Below are 18,685 nucleotides of genomic sequence, written 5' to 3'. Positions count from 1 at the left end.
TTGAGACAATATCGTGTGGGAAAGCGACTGTGAGAACAGCAACCCCGGTCTCTTGGTCCTGCAAGTTGCCTCGAGCCTGCGCATGTTGGCTGCGGCCGGCCCACGTGACAAAACGCTGGACGCCCCATGATGTGATCCTGGTGCACACCCGCACCCTGCACCCTGCACCCAGCTCGTAGCTCATGCTGCGTGCGCCTCATGATGACTAGCATCCTCACCAAGCTCCGGCGCTTGCGTTTCCGACCCGCCGGTGGCCTGTCGAGCCAACTCGGCTGCCTCGTCGTCGACCACAGAGGACCCAAGGTGGTGGTGCGGTCATGGGCGACACATCAGCAGATGAGGTCTTTGACCAGCGGTACGGGCGGCCTCGACTATGAAGACCCTGGTCATTACGCGACGCTTGGCCTACAACCATCGGCTTCACCTGAAGAAATCAAGGCGGCCTGGACTAAACTGAACTTCGACCTGCATCCGGACAGGACGGGCAAGAAGAGCAAAGACGATGCAGACAGACTCCTCAAAGTCAGCTGACCCCCATCTTTCCTTGAGCCAACCGTTTCTCCTTCGAAGCTCATCAATGGACGAGATAGTACACCCTGTTGCAGGCATGGGGAGCTAAGCTTGTTTAACATGTGGCTCTAGGTCCAAGCTGCCTACGAAATTTTGAGATACCCACAGAGGAAGGCAGAATATGATGCGCGGCATGGGTATAACAGGCCCGTGCAGCCGGACGCGGCTGCGAAGCAGCAAAGCGCAGCTGGGACGCGGCGAGGAGGCATCGGGCTGAGAGCTTCGCTCCGTCGCATGGCTGTCAAATTTTGGGAGCAGCAGCAACTCAAGGAGGCAAGAGACAGGCTGGCAGCCAATGCAGCCGCGAAAGTGCAGGCCGCAGAAGCAAAGAGGAGAGACGAGGCACTCAAGGCAAAGCAGCTGGCCAACCGCGCTGCAGCGAGGGCCAAGGCCGACCGCGAGGCCCAGGAGCAGGCCGACATGAAGAAGGCCGACAAGAAGAAGGCCGACAAGAAGAAGGCCGACAAGGAGGACCCGGCCATCAGGGCAGCAGAGATAGCTGAGAAGCAAAAGGCCGACAAGGAGGCGGCTGCACGCAGGGAAGCTGCTGCTCAAGCCAAAAAGGCCGAGCTGGCGAAGCAGCGGGAGAGGGGAGCGCGCCTGGTCGTGATACGGCCTGTACCAGACACAGCGACCGCGTATGATTTCGCCCAATCTCTCGAGTCCATCAAGGCGGGACGCATCCTCTACCTGGGCTGCGAAAGAGGTATTGCCTGGGTCGAGTTGCCAACCGCTGAGCAGGCCAGGACCCTTCATGGCTTCATTACGGAGACGGGCGCGTTCCCCATTGGTGGCATGTGGATCGGGACCGCGGAGCTAAGGCAGGGCATTGTCCCGCCTCCACAGGGTCCAGAGTTGATCACCAGATGCCTGCGTATCGTGATGCCCGCGGAGTTTTTAAGGATGCTGCAACCGGACGAAGACCTGAACAGCCTGATCAAGAGAAAGCTCCGCGAGCGAGGCTTTTACATTTCTATTATCGGCTTCTCCTGGGGCAGTACGCGCGATGGCATGTGGATCATCCGGGATCATTTCTCTGTTGCGCATGCGCAGAGCACGAAAGCAGCGATCGAGAAATACTACCCGCAGCTTGAGGTGACATACGCAGAGGACCCCTGTGCAGGTCTGCCCAAGACAACAAGGGAAGATGCCGTCAAGGCGTCCGGAAGCGACAAGAAAAAGCCCCGGTTTGACCTATCGCCTGCCTCGCTTCTTTTCGAAGTTGCGTTCGCCTTAGTCTTCTATAGTGTAATCTATGCAATAGGAGCTGCTGGGACGGATGTGGAAAAGGGGAAATCCTTGGATGACAAGAATCAATAGAAGGGACCAGGGTCATTGCATTTCCAGGCAGGAGACTGCCGCTGGAAGGGCACCTAGGTAGTTGTGCATCTTCCCATCTACATTATTCTCACCGTCCCGGGACAGGGCAGGTGATAAAGGTGGGTGGGGAGAACGAAAGGATCCCATGTAGACTCAAAAACTTAATCACTAGACGTATAATCGGGATGGCCACCTACAATACTGCTTCGCCTAGTCTTTAAGCTATAGTCTTCTAGCCAGGTGATCGAGGCGCATAGCTAGCAGTCTTGTCTCCCGTCACACAAGCCTAATAAAATCTTTACCTACTTGAAATTTCTTACATAAGAGTATTTTAAAGGGTAAAGTTACATAGTTAAATACAGGTTATAACAAGTCTTTTCCATACCTATCGAAATATAGAAGTCAGATATTCACACAACCCCCTTTAAATCCTCACACAACCAATCTAACTAATTAAAGCTACAGCTAATTAAAAAACTTTATTCAACCCTATCCCTAATACCTAAATTAGTATTTTTTACTCCCTTTATACTACACCTACTAAACACCTCTTCTAATATACTTTAATTTTATATTTATTACTTATATATTATAATTATAATTAAATTATTAATAAAATTAATTAATTTAATATTAAAAACTATTTTTATTTAATTAAATAATACTTTATTAATATTATAATAATAATATTAATTTTAATTATTTTAATATTAAAGTATAATAATTAATAAACTATTATAATTAAAACTTTAATATTATTATTATAAACTATTAATAATTAATACTTTTAACTTTTAATTTATATAAAACTTTTAATAATAAATATAATATTTATAAAGACTTTAAAGTTAAATTTAATACCTTTATAAAATCTATAAAATAGTTAATAATAATTTAAAGTTTAATAATAAATTATAAAACTTTATTTTATAATTATAATATTAAATACTTTATAATTACTATATTAAATAATATTATAACTATTAAAATAGATTATTAATAGTAAATAGTTATTTATATAATTTAAATAATAAATAATAAATAAAAGTTATTTATTTAAAAGTATAATTATATTTATTATAATTTTTAAATTATTATAAAATATAATATAATTAAGTAAAGTTAATAAAAATATATATTAAAATCCTTATTTAAATAATTTATAGTTTAATATTTATTATACTTTATTATTTTATAATATTATTATAATAATAAAACCTTTTAATTAAATTTAAATTAAATATTATTAAAAACTAACTTTAAAACTTTTATAAAAATAAAGTATTTATACTCTATTTTAAACTTTATTAATAAAGTTAAAAGAGTTATTAATTCTATTAAATATAAAATAAAAAGGAAAGATTATTAAAATCTTTTAATATATTTAAATATAAATAGTATAAATTTAAAAGTAATACTTTTATATAATATAATACTTAATTATATTTATTTAATAAATAATAAAAGATATTATACTTTTAAAGTATAATATTAATTTATATAAAGAAGATCCTTTTATTATTTTAAAGTCTTTTAATAATAAAAAGTCTATTTTTAATAAGTCTTTAAATAAATTTATAAACTTTTATAATATTATTAAATTAATAATTCTATACTATTTATTATTAATTATAAAATTACTTTAATTAATATTTTTAAATATAAATTTCTTAATATATAATATTAATTTTATATATTTTATATAAATATAAATATTATTCTTTAAATTAAATAAAAGTAATAAAAGTAAATAAAGTTAATAAAGTTAAAAAGATAAAAGATAAGGATTTTAATTAAGTTATAAAAACTTTATTTAATATATTAATAAAAAGTAAAATAATAATATTTATAATAGTTTTAAATAATATTTTATATATTTAATAATTATTATTTAATCTCTTTAAGTTTATAAAATATTTAATTAATTAAAAGTATATAAAATAATTTAATAATATTTATAAAAAAGTTTATAAATTAAATAATTATAATTAATTACTTAAAGACTTATTATATAAATAATAATAGAATAATAATTATTAAATAAACTATTTATAAAACTTATAAGATTTTTAACTTTAATTTATATTTAATATCTTTTATAAAGTATATATATTAAAAGATTAAAAAGTATTTAAATTATAAAACTAATAATTTTTTTATATATTTAAAGTAATAAATAAAGCTATTAAATATATAATTAATAAAGTTTACTTAAAAGAAATCTATTAAAAGATTATACTATTTTAAAAGTTTAATAAAAAAGTAGCTAAATAAACTTCTATTATAAATCTTATAAGTAATACTTAAACTTTTTTAAAGATTAAAAGTTTAATAGTATATATATTTAAAAAAGTATTATAAAGTAATTACTTACTTTTAATTTATATTTACTTTATATTTATATAATATAGCTTAACTTATATAAATTAAACTATTAATAAAAACGTAAAGTAATTATTTAATAAATTAAATATATATAAAGTCTTTTAATTTAATTATAATTTTTAATTAAAAACTTATTATTAATAATCTTTTATTAAAAAGATTAAAATAATTAAAGAAAACTTTATAATAGATTTATATTTACTAATAATAAAATAGATATCTTTAAGTTTAATAGAAATTATAAAAGATTAATAATAAAAAGGATTAAATTAATAATTATTAACTTAAAAGTAAGGTAAGTAATAAAATAAAGTTAATTATAACTTTAATTTAAAGAGTTAATTTAACTTAAAAATAAAATAACTTAACTTTAAAGTCTTTAAATTAAAAGATATATAAAGTAAAGTTATTTAATAAAAGTTTATTAAAAATTAATAATTAATAATAAAATTTATAAAGTAAGTAAAATATTAAGTTAAGTATAAATTTACTTTTTAAATATATTTTTAATATATTATTAATAATTAAAAGTAATATATAAATAAGTAAAGGATTATTAATTAATTATTATTTATAAATTTAATTATAAATAATATTATTAATAATATTAATAATAAAAAGTATATAATTAAAGATTAAAATAGTTATATAATTAAGTATAAATTATATTTAAAATACTATTAATTTAAATTATTATATAAATTAATTATATATAAGTTTCTTTATTAATAAAGATATAATATAAAATATTAATCTATATATTAATTTTAATAAATTATATAATAGACTATAATTAAAATAAATTTATATATATAAAGTAATATAATTAGTTAGATTAATTATATAAAGATTTAAAAGAGGTTATATGAATATCTAACTTTAAAATATATAGTACCTAGATATATTATATATAAAGTTTTAATTACAGCCATTATTAACTCTGCTCACCATGCTATCTTTTACATACTGTTAGACTGATCATGATACTGTGTGTGAGTAATAGTTGGTTGGATTGAGGGACTAGAATACCGGCCGTAAAGCATGTAGCCCCTGTCAGTACATTCGACCATCCATCCCCCAACTTCATGTTGTTCAGGCTTTAGTCGAGCCAACTTCAAAGAACAACTCCGTCTACTTCTACCAACCACCCCCTCATTTAATAAGGATGGTTGCAGATCATTCAGCCGAGTGGTAAGAGTAAGGTTCCAGCCAAGCTCAAGAGCACACTATTATGTGCGTGCGTACGTACCCACAGCCTTATTTGTGCTCACATCCCAGCGAGTTTCAATCCAAATCCTGCACAAATTAATGGAAGTGTTATGAGTGGCCCTTTGGAGGGTCATGAGCTGCCGTGTCTACCTAGGTTTGAGTTGAAGAGAACTTTAGAAAAGGGCACAGGGGATGCACGATGGCAGCCCTGATACTATCGCCCCGAGACCGAACAATCCCATGCCACGAGAAGAAGAAGACAAGAGAAACATTTTGTAACCTCAGAATTCGATTTGTGATACATCAGATATTGCAAACCCCCAAACTTTCTGTGAAAACGGCCGGCACTTGGGCCAGTTGCCACTCAAACGCCCGAAACCAGAAGCTGCCATCCGGGTATTCAACCGTATATGAGACCGCAACCAAGTGCCAACGCGGGCAGGAATTGGCATCAATCGTGAAAATCGTTCAGGTCATGATCGTCGTGAGAATCGTATCCACTGTAAACGCCGCCGTCATCGTGGCAAATTGCTGCCGCCACCTTTCCTGAGGTTGAAAAAGAAAAGATGTGAGGATTTAGAAACGAAGAAATCATGAGAATAATATTTAATCAGTAATGAGAAAGAGCCAGGAAAGGACAATGATGCGAAAAACAAAGAAAGCAAAACCCAAAATGAAAACGCCTCATCCCCCTCTTTTAAATCGGTATCTATACCTGAGCCCGACAACAAAAAAAAAAAGAAAAAGAAAAGAAAACGGTATCGATGCAGCCTCAGTTGAGCAAGGAAAACATTTTCATGACGAGACAGTTTGTAGTGGAATGAGGGCCGACCTCAGAAGTGCCTCCCCGGTCCTGTCATCGTTTATCCTCAGGTCGGACCCTTGCACCATAGAAGCCACCGCCCCCAGCCGCAGCACAAGCAAGGCACGCGCCGCTCCCACCATACACGCGGGTGTGCCTCGTCCAGCTGCTACCACCCGTGTGGGCGGAAGGGTTGGCGGCGGCCTCGCCTGGGCCGTTTCCCTCGTGGCTGTGGTCGTGTTCGTGGTCATGGTCCTCGTAGACTACCCTGACACCTCCGTCCACTGCGCCTGGACCGGGGAACATGACCGCGGCCGGGTCGAAAGGGTAGTCTGTCAACGGTGGGGGAGGGAGGAGAGGAGAGGCGGGTGGGTACGAGGAGGGTGAAAATGAGGTGTTGGCGATGGAACTGGGGTCTAGGTAGCCACCCAGGGGCCCGGTTGAGCTGAACGCATCGGCGCCTTCGGGTATGGGGATGTTCCTGGCGACGCTTCTCTGCCTGGACGAGCTGGCGGAAAGCGAGTAGTGGCTCGAGCCGGGCCCAGCTTCTTCCCCAGACCCCTCGGAGCTTGGACTTGTCCCCGCCATGTTGAAGCCCGGTGTCTGGTCCGGATAATACCCAGCGCTCGGCGACGGCATGCGGTTATCAGAAGACGTCTTGCGGCGGCGGTGAGACGAGCTGGTGTTCCGCCTTGTGGATGTCGTGGGCCTAGGCTGGAGTGTCGAAAGCCCGCGTCCCACCACAGAAGGCGCGCTGGTGCCGGCGTCCGGGTAGTACGTTACCCCCAGGTCGTCTGCCACGCCATAGGGATGACCGAAAAGGGGAGGCGCAGGGCGGGCCGTGGTCATGAAGCCGCCATAGGCCCAGTGGCTTGCGACGACGTCATCATAGTGATCCATGCTATCCTCTTGTTGGTCGGTGGATGGGGGAAGCTCATCGCCGACACCGCCCAAGGGCGGTGGATGGTGGAGGAGTGATGATGATGCTCTGGCATGACGGCTCTCCTCAGCAGCGGCGGGGAAGGGAGGAAGGCCAGGACGAGGCAGGCCACTTGACTCCTGGCCGGGGCGGTAGCTCGAGTCGTTGCTGACCCCACGTGACCCTCTGGTTGGGGGGTGCGCTGTGCTGTCGTCTTGTTCCATGCTCCTGGGGCAGCCTCCGTGGACGGGCCCGGGCCCACCCAATCCGGCCTGTGCTGTGGCGCCTGCTTCCCCTCTGCTTATGGCCCAGCTAGCCTGCTTTCCGAAGTGACCCTGACCCTGTCTGGCTCCTGGGCAGGTGGTTGTGAGGTACGGCTTCGAGTCAGACGAGATGTGGGAGGCAGGTGGGCGTGGCGGGCAGGAATTGGCGCTGATATAGCGGGCAGGGCGCGATGGAGAGAAGCGAGGCAGCACGAACTTCTGGAGCAGGTACAGGGCTGCGGCTGCGAATGCAGCCGTCAAAGTGCAGATGAGCAGCGGGCCCGATCTTGGAAATACCGACAGGCCCCCACGGAGGTTACCACTGAGCCGGGAGAAATCCGAGTCGCTGCCGGCTGATGTGAGGACAGGCATGTCTCCTGCAGCTTACTTGTCGAGGTCGGAGCAAGGGGCCAAGCGAGAAGATCAACGATGTGTGGTGGTGGTGGTGGTGCTGTTGTGGAGGTACCTTTCCCCGGCCGGGAGGGTATCCCTATTCCTCGTCTCGAGGGCAATGCGGGCAGTGTGGGCAATGTGAAGGGGGTGAGTAGACAGACAGACAGACAGACAGAGACGACGGCTGGGGTGAGACGGGCTGCTGCAGGCCAGACGCACCGAGAGTCCCGAGCAAGACGGGTCTTGGCCAGAGAAGCGAAAGGAATGCGAAGGAGGTGGGTGATAAAAATAAAAGAAAGGGCACGGGGGAGGAGGGAGGCTCCGAGGGGAGAGAGACGGCGGCATGACGAGAGGGAGAGGACAGTGCCAACCTTGATATATCACAGAGCAAGTGGATCGGCGATATTGGCACGGCACCTGGGGTCAAGGTCGTGTCTGGTCAAAGGGAGCGAGCGGGCCCGTGGGAACGGCGAGGTATCTGGGGCAAAGGGAGAGGGGGAGGGAAAGAGAAATGAGAGCAAAGTCTCACGGCGTGAGCATGGATCGAAAAAGCGGGCCGGCTCCCAGTCAGCCCGTAGGGTACATACAAGAAGAGCAGAGGCTCACTCGAGACAGTGCCAGTGCCAGTGCCGGTGCCAATGGCCTGGTACGGTCTGACGTGCGGTGGGAAAAGGGTCATGAGGATGAGAGAGCGTAGTGGGCTTCCCCCCAGGGCACATTGTGCGGGACAGTTGAGAGGATGCAGATGAGGAGGAGGAGGAGGATGTTGGAGAGAGTCAGAGAGAGAGGTGAGTGAGTGAGCATGCACGCCTGCATGTCTGCGACCTTGGGCCCAGCAACCAGCAACCAGCGACCAGCGACCAGCGGCGGCAAGGCAGGCCAGTTGGAGGCGATGGCAGACACAGACGCACGCAGACGCAGACGAAGACACAGGAACAGGCACAGGCACAGACACAGACACATGCTACAGCCTACTGCTACTTACGGCATGCAGGCGAAGGAAGCTTGACAAGACCTCGACCCCAGTTGCCAGCTGCCCAGGTGGGCCCGAGAGCGAGACACCATGTCAGCGGGACATGACCCCTGCCCCCCTGGCCCCTGCCCCCTGCCCCATGCAAGCTGCACGACCGCACCGCAGGGCTGCATCCAGGTCGTGTGTCTGTTGCCGTTGCTCGGACTCAGGACGGCGTTAGCTGTCGACCAGTCGACCTGACGAGCAGACGAGCAGACAAGACGAGCGCCTCTGCTGTGCCGTGGGCAGACAGGAACGATAGTCGCCAGTGTTTCAGCTGCCTCTCTGCCCTGGGGCCCGCCGACCCGCCGACCTGCCCGACCTGCCCGACCTGCCCAAACCGTGTGGCTTGACCGTTGGAAATGCACACATGGGCGCGTGGGCGCCTGGGCGCCTGTGTGGGCAGGCATGTCTCTGGTTGTGCCTGCAGCAATGGGGCAGACGGCCACGGTCACGAGCAGTCACGAGCACAGGGTTACATGTCTGCTGCATGTGCGGCCCCGGAGTGCATATGCGAGATGGGACTTTGGTGGCCCAGGGACTTTGGTTCGGTGACTTTTGCAACGACGAGCCCAAATCGGCGCGGTTCAGCCCTACGGCGCCTGGCATCAGCCAGCCAGGCGCGGCCCCAAGGAAGGGGCAACCCGGTGGGTCTCACCGCCTGCCTGCCTGCCAGCCAGCCAGCCAGCCTGCCAGCGCCAGCCGCCTGCTCGGTCGAGCTGAAAGGGCAGCCGCCGCCCCTCTCTGGGCTCAAGTGCTGTTGCCACCTGCCACCTGCCACCTACCTGCCACCTGCTGGAGGTCGCCTTGTACACAGTACGGAGTACCTAGATACCTAGGTACCTCACCTAGGTAGTCTTACTACACTACACATGTCTGAGACAGCTGGTCCCAGCAGTTTGGGACAGCAACGACGGCTCTGCTCATTGGGCGTCTCGCTAATAAGCGAGGACCTGCCCCATCCAGCCACCTGCTTTTCCGACCACCGGGCTCCCCCCTGTGCCGCCTCAGCCTTACGGGCCTGCATCAGGTTACCCTGTACAGATTATCAGGTATCCCTCTCCCTCTCCCTGGCCCGGTCCGGGTCGTGGCCGCCGACCTGGCCGTGGCCCGACGGCAGCCCAGCCCACTGACCCAGCAGCCCAGCAATCCAAATTGTTATCCAGACCGCCTCTTGCCGCTTGCCTCGCCTCTTGCCTCTTGCCTCTTGCGACTTTGTAACTTTGGGACTCTGCAACCCTGCTGATCCCCACCTGACTAATTACCCAGATCGCCTCCTCCCCCGCGGCCTGCCCTGACGGCCCCCAAAACCACCTCCCCCCTCAGCCCCACCATTTTCGTCAGCACTCAGCTTTCACCAGTCCACCGTCCTGCCAACCCCCTGCGCCTATCACAAGAGCTTCCGCCGCGCCTGTCGCGCGCCTCTCAGGTTGCACACGCCACACACATCAGCCCGCCTGCGCGAGAGCGGCTGCCCGCACCGAGCCCCCAGATTTTGTGTCATGCCGCTTGGTGTTTTTCGTATTTTTTTCCTTGGTTTTTTTTGGTTTTTTTTTTGCCTCTCTTCCTCCCTTGCCCCCCTCCGCTTCTTTCCCCAAAACCACAACTTGCTTTTGCAAGTCCATGCTCCTTTAGTCTTGCCCTCGCCATCTCCAAGTACTCTATTAATGGAAACCTCCAAGTCGCCACCCGCCCCCCCCCTGGCTGGTGCAGACTCTACATACATACATACATACCCACATACATATACATAATATACATGCATACACGCGCACACACACACACACAATGCCTGCGCATGCATTCAGCCACGTGGATTATTCACTTGGCGCCGTCACGGTTTTTCAGTTTTTGGCCTCTTATTGCCCCCGGCCGCACTAGTTGGGAATAAACCGCATGCAATTGTTTCTTGATATCGTCTCCGTCTTCAATATTGCTTCCTCCGACTCGACTGGTCGGGATACGAACCTGGGGGCCTCCATCCCCCACCCTATCAGGGGCCGTGGGGTCAATCCTTCGCCTGCGCACATGATGGTTTCATTGTAAGATGGGCGGCCATGACCGCACCCACGCATGCGCTCCCCGGCCGGGTGCGCTTTACCCTACTCCCCTACTCCCCTACTCCCAACAATACAGACCCCAAGGTAACCCTATCCTGAGGCCCGGCAGAAGTGGCTTACAACACTTGAGCACTTACAAAAAGGACCCAATCTTTGTATTCCCAGTGCCCTCATGCATTCTTCGAAACACGCCTCTGCGCTTCTGCTTCTCTGCGTCCCTGCGCAACACGAGCCCCTCCTCGCAGTGGCTGCTCAGGTTTTGAACTGTACTAGCAGCGCCCCGCGCATTCAATTTTTGCCAGCCAACCTGTGAGCCACCAATGGGAAATGAGAAGATGATGACGGTACTTGATGCAAGGGCCTCCCTACTCACCTGCAGACCCGGCAAAATACCAACTGCTACCTAGGTAGTCAGATCGAGAATCGACTCAGCATCAATGATGACCCCAATGCATCATCACTGCCAACTTGCCGACATCAGAGGACAGTCCTCGCTTTCCTCGGACTCGTAATAATCCAACATTCATTCATTCACTGATCATGCCTGCGTCGGGAGCAGCAACACCTCATCCTGCACCACCACAGCGCCAACCCGTGTGACGAGACTAACTACCTGGCTATCTACAACCTCAAGTGCTGAGCCCGACGAGTGCATGCTCTAGTCCGCCATCAAGGCTAGGCTTGGTCGGACTTGGGTGCAGGGCCATTGGTGAATTTACGCTCTCATTATAATATCAATTGATGACATTTCAAGGGCCAAGAAAACCATCCGCCATCAAGTCTTGCGTATCCGCGCCACATGGCACACACGGCAACAATGTATATACCCATCTGTTACGCACTCCTCTTCCGCAAGCCACGGATGACACCTCGCTCGTCTTGATATATACCTTTAGGCCCTACTCAATTTTCCAAGGTCCTATTAGTGTTGCAACAGTCAACTGGACTTGACAATGCGCCGGGATACTGATGACTCAAGGGAATTCATGGTACCACCTTGTGTCGCGTTATCCCTCAACCACGCACATGCGTAGTATGCCCGGCCGTGCTGACATGACATAAGCGTTAAAATTCACCGCAGCTACTGACAATTCCAAAGTCTGATACCACTGCAGGTAGACGACGCAAAGATTCCCACAGACGCGTAAGCGTTGCGAGGCCATCTCGCGTCAAAGCGCTGATTGATGCTTTCGTGTCAGATCCCGGCTCGAACAGCGAGATTCATCAGCTTGCAGTCAGCAGGAAGCCCCTGGTGCCAACGTCCCGAACATCTGTCTATGTGGGTTAATTCTTTTTTCCTTTTTTCCTTTTTTATTTTCACATGCCAGACAGCCCTATAACGGGCCGGCGGCGGAAATCGCCCAAATCGAAGAGCCGCGATCCTGCGCAATCCTTCTCAAGACGTCCTTGCTCACAAAACTCAATGAAACGAGCCAAGGTGGAGTTTCACTTTCCAACGGTGTCGTTGGGAAGTTGAAGAGCTCGCTGCATGCAGACCAACACAGGAATTGGAAGGAATGAAGGAATGGAAATGACAGTAGACATCTGCAAGGTCGCCCGCCTACATGGGTAGGAAATGCGCCCAGAACGACGAGCGCAACTTGAACTGACCATTCCATTCCAAAAAGAGAACCGTGACTAGATTTGCTGGCCACCAGACAGTCGAGGACTGAACAGGAGCATCATTCAAATATGCGGTAATTATCACGGGCTCAGAGTGGATGCATGTGTGTTACTGCAATGGGCCCAAACAGGAGGCTTTGTATCCAAGTAGATTAGACGATGACATGGTTTGCTGTCTAATCACTTATTCTGTTTCGAATCCAAGAATACAACATCCCAAAAATCCAAAGGCTGCAATCGTATCGGTTAAACCGCATCCAATGCATGTGTGCTATGGAAGGGCTAGACTTCCAAGGTTGGTTCGGACAAACCTGCGCGTGAATCCTTCAATGTTGCTACCCAGGTACTTGGGTAGGAACAGATTGCGTCGGTCCGGCCGAGCCGCGAAGTGTGGCCGGCTGGGCAGGTCAGTGGCAAGTGTTGACGGACCCTGTTGAAACCACCCCGGACCGAAGACACCACATTTCTAATTGGAACGCGATCTGAATCCTTCGAGGACCGCCAGGATCACCAAGCTGCTGCCGGGCTGTTGTGGAAAAAAAGAAAAGAAAAGGGACACAAGATAAGCTATATTGAATCCCACGCATGTTCGCTGGGCAGCCAACAGAATGATACCAAAAACGGCGCTAACATTAGCCATGTCTATGGCGCCGATAATTGTGGCTTTTTCCAAACCAACAACGGTCATCACAGTGCTCAAGTGCCAAGCAACCAGCGAGTGCCGACTCCGTGGACAGAGACTAGGCTCTTTCTCAACGTTTCTTTCGGCTGTATGTGCCAATGGGCATCTAATGTCAATAAGAGGAGGGATGAAATATGCCATAGGATCGGGAGATGTATCAATACATGGAACCTCCTGGACCCTCCCTAGTCAACTGGTACTTAGGTAGTGGTTTGCACAGGTGGGCTAAGCTTCCGACAGGGCAAAGACAAGCACAGGATGACCTGTCGCAGCAGAGAAAGCTGGAGGTCCGACCTGCTGCTGGGAGCAAAGTGTAAAAATGTAGAATAATCACAAGTCAAGCATTCGGAACGCAAAACAGCAGCTTGAGTCGGATCATTGCCAATAGCCCCTGACAAGTGATCTTGCTCCTTGTTGCTCGAGATGATCTAGTGGGCCCAATATTTGTGACAGGACTTGTTGGCAACCGTACAGTCCTCGGATAAAATCATTCATGTCAAAAAAAATGGGTCGTTCTCGAGCATTGGAAGCATCTCGAGAATAGGTTACCAACGTGGCGTGTTAACGTCAACATCTTTACCCGCCCAGGCCTGTGAAAAGATGCCTTGAATCTTAGGCTGGGAATTTTCCACGAAGTTGTACATAAATGCATGACTAAGAAGACAAAGGTTTTGTTTCTCGCGTCTATGGCTTGAGTGAAACCGAGAGGAGAACACGCACCGCCCATTTCATCCTTTTTTTCTTTTTTTTGGGCTGACCATGCGATCGATATCCTCACGTTCATCTTAAATGGCCCGGCCTCGGAACATTTGAACCAAGCCTGCATCATGCAATTCGAGTATCATATGTACCGATGGTACTCGAGGGCTATTAGGAACTATATTGCTAGTGGCTTATTGGGCTCCAGGTTGTAGAGCGATGAGGTCTTCCTATATTTTGTGCCTAGCAACTTATGTGTCTCATTTGTGAAGAAGCGGATGAAAGCAGGGATTTTGGCTGAAAATCAGAGGCTTGTTTGGGGTTATTAGTGGGTCACCATGTATGTCCTCGGACGTATACGGAATAGAAGCGAAACCACACAGAAGCGAAACTACACATTAGTGGGTCAGGAAAGTGATCACTGATTATTTCCTGAGGGAACATTCCTCGTATTGTCGTGGTTGAGTTGGAAGAACCTCGACTACCTGCGGCATAGGAGATTATGTTGAGTCTATGTGGTTTCGCTTCTATTCCGAGGACATACATGGCGCCTTCATACGATGGTAAGCACTCGAGACCCAGCGCTTGGAATGGGAAAATACGATGCCGATGTTGAGTCTATGCATGTGTTTTACTAACCCGACGTGGGAAAAGTTCAATGTCGTCAATTCCAATAGGGCCCCTGTGATAGTGCAGGAATGCAATCTACACAGGTGAGACAGGGATTACTGTCGATAATCAGTAGGTATGGTAGTGAGCCCCTCAGAATGAGAAGCAGAGTCTTTCCAGACCCAATCCAACACTATTGACGTCTGGTCTAGCAAACACACAACATCAATAACTTAACCACCTGAACTTGCGGTCCTATAAGTATCTCCGACCACGTTTGGATAACATATCAGCCAAAACTACATCCTCGACGATATCAAACATGAGTGGAAACAAAGATCCCGGAAACTCATCCCGCCAAGTTTTACCGGACTGTGAGTGGACCAGTCTTGAACTACAGGATTACAGACTTCAGGGTGGGAAATCAACTGCTCGCGCAAGGTGAGCAAATGCCCAACAAGAGATCCACGACATTGCCTCCAAGGGCAGCCCCATGCTAGTGGGGGCGACAACACCCTTGGCCTGCCGAATACCAGGGCGGAGACATCAGCAAGCGAGGCTTTGTCGGCATGACCCGAACAAGCAAGTCAACAGCTCTGATTTCCGGCACCCAGGTACATTTGTTGGCTGTCAGGGCAGAGATTGGACCACTAACATCTACTTGCTCTACAGCATCATATTGACTCCAAGAGTGGTCAGGCCTCATCGGGGTCATTTGAGCCCGGCAGCGAGAGGGCGAGAGGGACTGGCCGCAAAGAGGCAATGGCTACATATGTACATACCGGCTCTTCCAGAGTTCTGAAATGGGCCTGGGATCAACCATCATTGTTGATAGAGCGACAGATGTTGTGAAGTTACAAGGTGAATCACTGTATGAAGGCGCTATGTATGTCCTCGGAAATATGTGGAATAGAAGCGAAACCACAGAAGCGAAACTAGGTAATAATTAAGTTATAATTAAGTTAGAAATAAAAAAGAAAAATTTAAATTTCTAAAAGTTAACTTTTTCTTCTTCTTTTTTTATATATTAAGCCTGAGTATTATATTGTAAGATATTAAGAGTATAAGACTTTTCACTATATTCGTGTTATATTATGCCTATATGAAACTTTTATTACATGTTCTATTTTAACCATAGATATCAACACCGTATCTTTTTCAAGTGCTGGGTCTTGAGCGTTTTCCACCGTATGAAGGCGCCATGTATGTCTTCAGACGTATACGGAATAGAAGCGAAACCACATTAAAGATTAGAATTGTTTTGTAATTGTTCTACAAGATTTGGGCAACCTGAACAACTAGAACCCCCGCGGAAATGATTCCGGTCTGAGGAGAGACACAAGATGGAGTTGAAGCGAAGTAGCTGCTCGCAAAGCCCAAAGTGTCAACAAAAAAGGCACTCGTTAGATTGGACGAAGGTCAAACGAAGACTGTTGTTGCACAATATCGATCCATTGGAGGGGGGCTGTCGAGTAAGACGAGCTACCAAGTATTGCTTTTGTACTTGGAGATCCCGAATTAACATCTAAGGGATTTCATCAAGAAGGACATACACGAAATGATCGCCGCGAGCCAGGGTACTACCTAGGTATATAAAAGTTCCCGAAGGCTTAAAGGGTTGATAGGACTGTTGTGAGCCATCAGACGCCAAATGCAGGATTGGACGACCAGCTTCTGTAACTAGCTGCGTCGACCGGACTCCTTGAGAAATTGAATGTGAGTGCTGCTGATGAAGCAAACGTCAATGGGCCTGGAAGTCTATTAGTGGGCTTCTAGAGGGATGTTGCCCCGCGGACAGCACCGAGATCTGAATTCGGACACATCCTGTCTCCGGAATTCAGCCAGGCGAGCATCTCAACTCAGTGGGCTCTTAAATAAACTCTCTCAGATGATGGCTTCCTTCAGAGTGTTGAACACACGCGTCTCCAGAAAATGGAGTGAAATATGCGCTCATCGCCATCTCCCAGACCGAATTAGAGAAAGTCATTCCGCCGATGGCGCGCAGAGCGCTGAAGTGATAGACAGCGTGCAAGCAACCGCAGGAGTGCTTTCCGACCCATGCCCCCAGATGAGCGACGCAAGTGATATTGGTAAATACGAGGACGTTAGAAGATCTCGATGAGCTCGACTAATGCCGGATATGAACCAAACCAAAGCAGACGACTGTCGCCCCATGGAACGCAATACACCGCTAGACAAGAGCAGCGACGGTCGAATCATGCTCATGATGGCGAAGGATAGGAGAATGACTATGATTCCTCGGGATTTGAAATTGGGAAAATTGCGGCAATGGTGGGTGAAATGAGGCGTGGGAGACTGAGCAGGGGACGCATGAAGCAGTGCCGTCAGATTTGGGTTTGACCAAGCTGTATGTCGCATATTGTGTTTGTACATTCTAGGGGTATCATTCCATTCCTTTCCGCCAAGTACTTCTGACACAGTATCTTACACGCCCACACCAATAGCTACCTAGGCAAGCATCAAATGAATGAATAACCGGGAGGTGAGCAGCATTCGCCAAGCGGTGAGGTGATGGCACCAGTGCGTGGACAAGGCTCAGAATCGCCTCCCAAACAGTACTGTGCCACCCAGAACACGCCCAAGCACGTATCCGGCATAAATGCCAGCCAGGATGGTCACAGGCCACTTCTGCCACTCGCGGTCCCAGTCCAGAGGTATGGGCACGGCGCCCAGCCAGGCGCCAAGAAAGCCACCCAGAAGCCCACCAAAGGTCTCGTCGAGAGGGGCCTTGAAGGCGGCGAGGGCAGCCCATGTACCGGCATCAACGCCGTGGGTGTAGAAGAGCGGGAAAGCGGTGAGCAGGGACAGATGCGCAGCGCAGAGGAAGGTGTGAGAGACGTGGGTGAGCAGGGGCGCTCCGAAGAGGATCATGACGGCGTGGAGGAGGGGCGTCAAGATGAGCGAGAGCAGGAGGGAGAGGAGGGCAGCCTGTGTGCATATGATGGTCAGCATGGGAATGCCATTAGATGGAACAAGGAAGACCAGGCTTTGTGGACCCGGCTGCTCACAATGATAAAGCTGGGGCCGGAGGCTTCACCGGCCTTCTTTTTCTCGCCGGGCTTTGGCCTCCTGTTCCTGGCCGGGCCAGACCCAGCTGCTGGGAGGCATTGAAATGCATAGAGAACCTGCAGGAATGCCACGACTGGCAAGGAAGCCGTCATTGTTGGGACAGGGTCGGCGACAAGGGGCTTAAAGCTGGCCAGAAACAGGCCGGCGACGACAACGGGCAAGACATGGCAGGCAGCTTGGGACGCAGCGGTCGAGCTGAGGTGGACAGGCTGCAGTTGCTGGGGCTCGTTGGGCTTGCCTGAGACCGACTGAGCCTTTGCTGTCTTTGTGGCGGTTGGAGACATGGTGACGGGGTCGACGAGAGGCATGGAGAGGCATTGAGAGGCATGGACCGGTGCCGTGGTATGGACCCCGGAGCTCTCACTCAGAGGTGGGAATTGAATTGGGAGTGGATCTGGCCAGACGAGACCGGGCCCAACTGATGGTTAGTCATCAGAGAGAGCCGAGGGAGTGGGCGATAAGATAAGGGAGCTCCGACTGGACCCCACCATCCGCAGCGACGCCCCCCCCCTAGGGCACTCGACCCCTCCATTGCGATTGCATTCCAGGGTACGTACGGAGTACTTAAGTACCTAGGTACTGATAGATATTTCTGCCAGTCTGCGGGCAGGCGTTGCCAGCCTCATTTAAACCGCTAATAAATCTCGAGCACAGAGATGATACGTGAAACGGGGCATGTGGGGCACTGCGGGAAGACATTCGAAACCCACTCTTCTGAGATGGCCACCGATGCGTGCCTGTTGCAAATGTCTGATCTGCCTGCCGTCTCAGCAAACGCCATCAACATCAACACCACCACGACGCGGCGGGCGGGCTGGCTGGCTGTGAGGCTTGATCATGATGGAGAGCAGCCGGCATGACAAGCCTCGGGCGTCGCAATCGCATCTCGGCCTGTCTGGTCTCGCCGCCCAGCGTTCCCTCCGCAATGCGATGGATCCACGCCGTTTCACGGACTGATAGCGTCATCTATTCGGCCGTGAGCAGCAAAGATAGACTACCATGTTCCTGCGCGCCCCCGGCCGCCCGGGAAGTGGACTAGACCAGACTCG

General features: G+C 47.2%; 3 protein-coding genes across 3 annotated transcripts; 1 reads left to right on the top strand and 2 right to left on the bottom strand.

Moving 5' to 3' along the window:
• Positions 1 to 167: 167 nt before the first annotated feature.
• Positions 168 to 1,890, top strand: KVR01_001462 (uncharacterized protein; the record flags this gene model as incomplete). Its single annotated transcript, XM_044787189.1, has 2 exons — positions 168 to 522; positions 643 to 1,890. The coding sequence occupies exons 1-2, from the start codon at positions 199 to 201 to the stop codon at positions 1,888 to 1,890; spliced, it is 1,572 nt and encodes a 523-aa protein (XP_044649417.1). The 5' UTR covers positions 168 to 198.
• Positions 1,891 to 5,557: 3,667 nt separating this feature from the next.
• Positions 5,558 to 8,820, bottom strand: KVR01_001659 (uncharacterized protein). The gene has a single exon (XM_044788761.1). It carries the CDS (start codon positions 7,838 to 7,840, stop codon positions 6,341 to 6,343), a length of 1,500 nt encoding a protein of 499 aa, XP_044649614.1. The 5' UTR covers positions 7,841 to 8,820; the 3' UTR covers positions 5,558 to 6,340.
• A 7,600-nt stretch (positions 8,821 to 16,420) lies between these two features.
• Positions 16,421 to 18,012, bottom strand: KVR01_001521 (mannose-ethanolamine phosphotransferase GPI11). Its single transcript, XM_044781886.1, has 2 exons — positions 17,576 to 18,012; positions 16,421 to 17,495 (listed from the first exon to the last, which is right to left on the bottom strand). Exons 1-2 carry the CDS (start codon positions 17,942 to 17,944, stop codon positions 17,103 to 17,105), a joined length of 762 nt encoding a protein of 253 aa, XP_044649476.1. The 5' UTR covers positions 17,945 to 18,012; the 3' UTR covers positions 16,421 to 17,102.
• Between the last annotated feature and the right edge of the window lie 673 nt (positions 18,013 to 18,685).

This window comes from Diaporthe batatas (genome assembly GCF_019321695.1).
Source record: "Diaporthe batatas strain CRI 302-4 chromosome Unknown Contig00002, whole genome shotgun sequence".
NCBI lineage: Eukaryota > Fungi > Ascomycota > Sordariomycetes > Diaporthales > Diaporthaceae > Diaporthe > Diaporthe batatas.
Note: the sequence above shows the minus strand (reverse complement) of the source record. Positions and strands in the feature narration are given on the sequence as shown.

Coding starts and splice junctions, on each gene's coding strand:
- KVR01_001659 (XM_044788761.1), bottom strand. CDS start 7,840: ATGCCTGTCCTCACATCAGCCGGCAGCGACTCGGATTTCTCCCGGCTC.
- KVR01_001521 (XM_044781886.1), bottom strand. CDS start 17,944: ATGCCTCTCGTCGACCCCGTCACCATGTCTCCAACCGCCACAAAGACA. Junction 17,496..17,575: donor CCGGCCCCAGCTTTATCATT/GTGAGCAGCCGG, acceptor ATATGCACACAG/GCTGCCCTCCTCTCCCTCCT.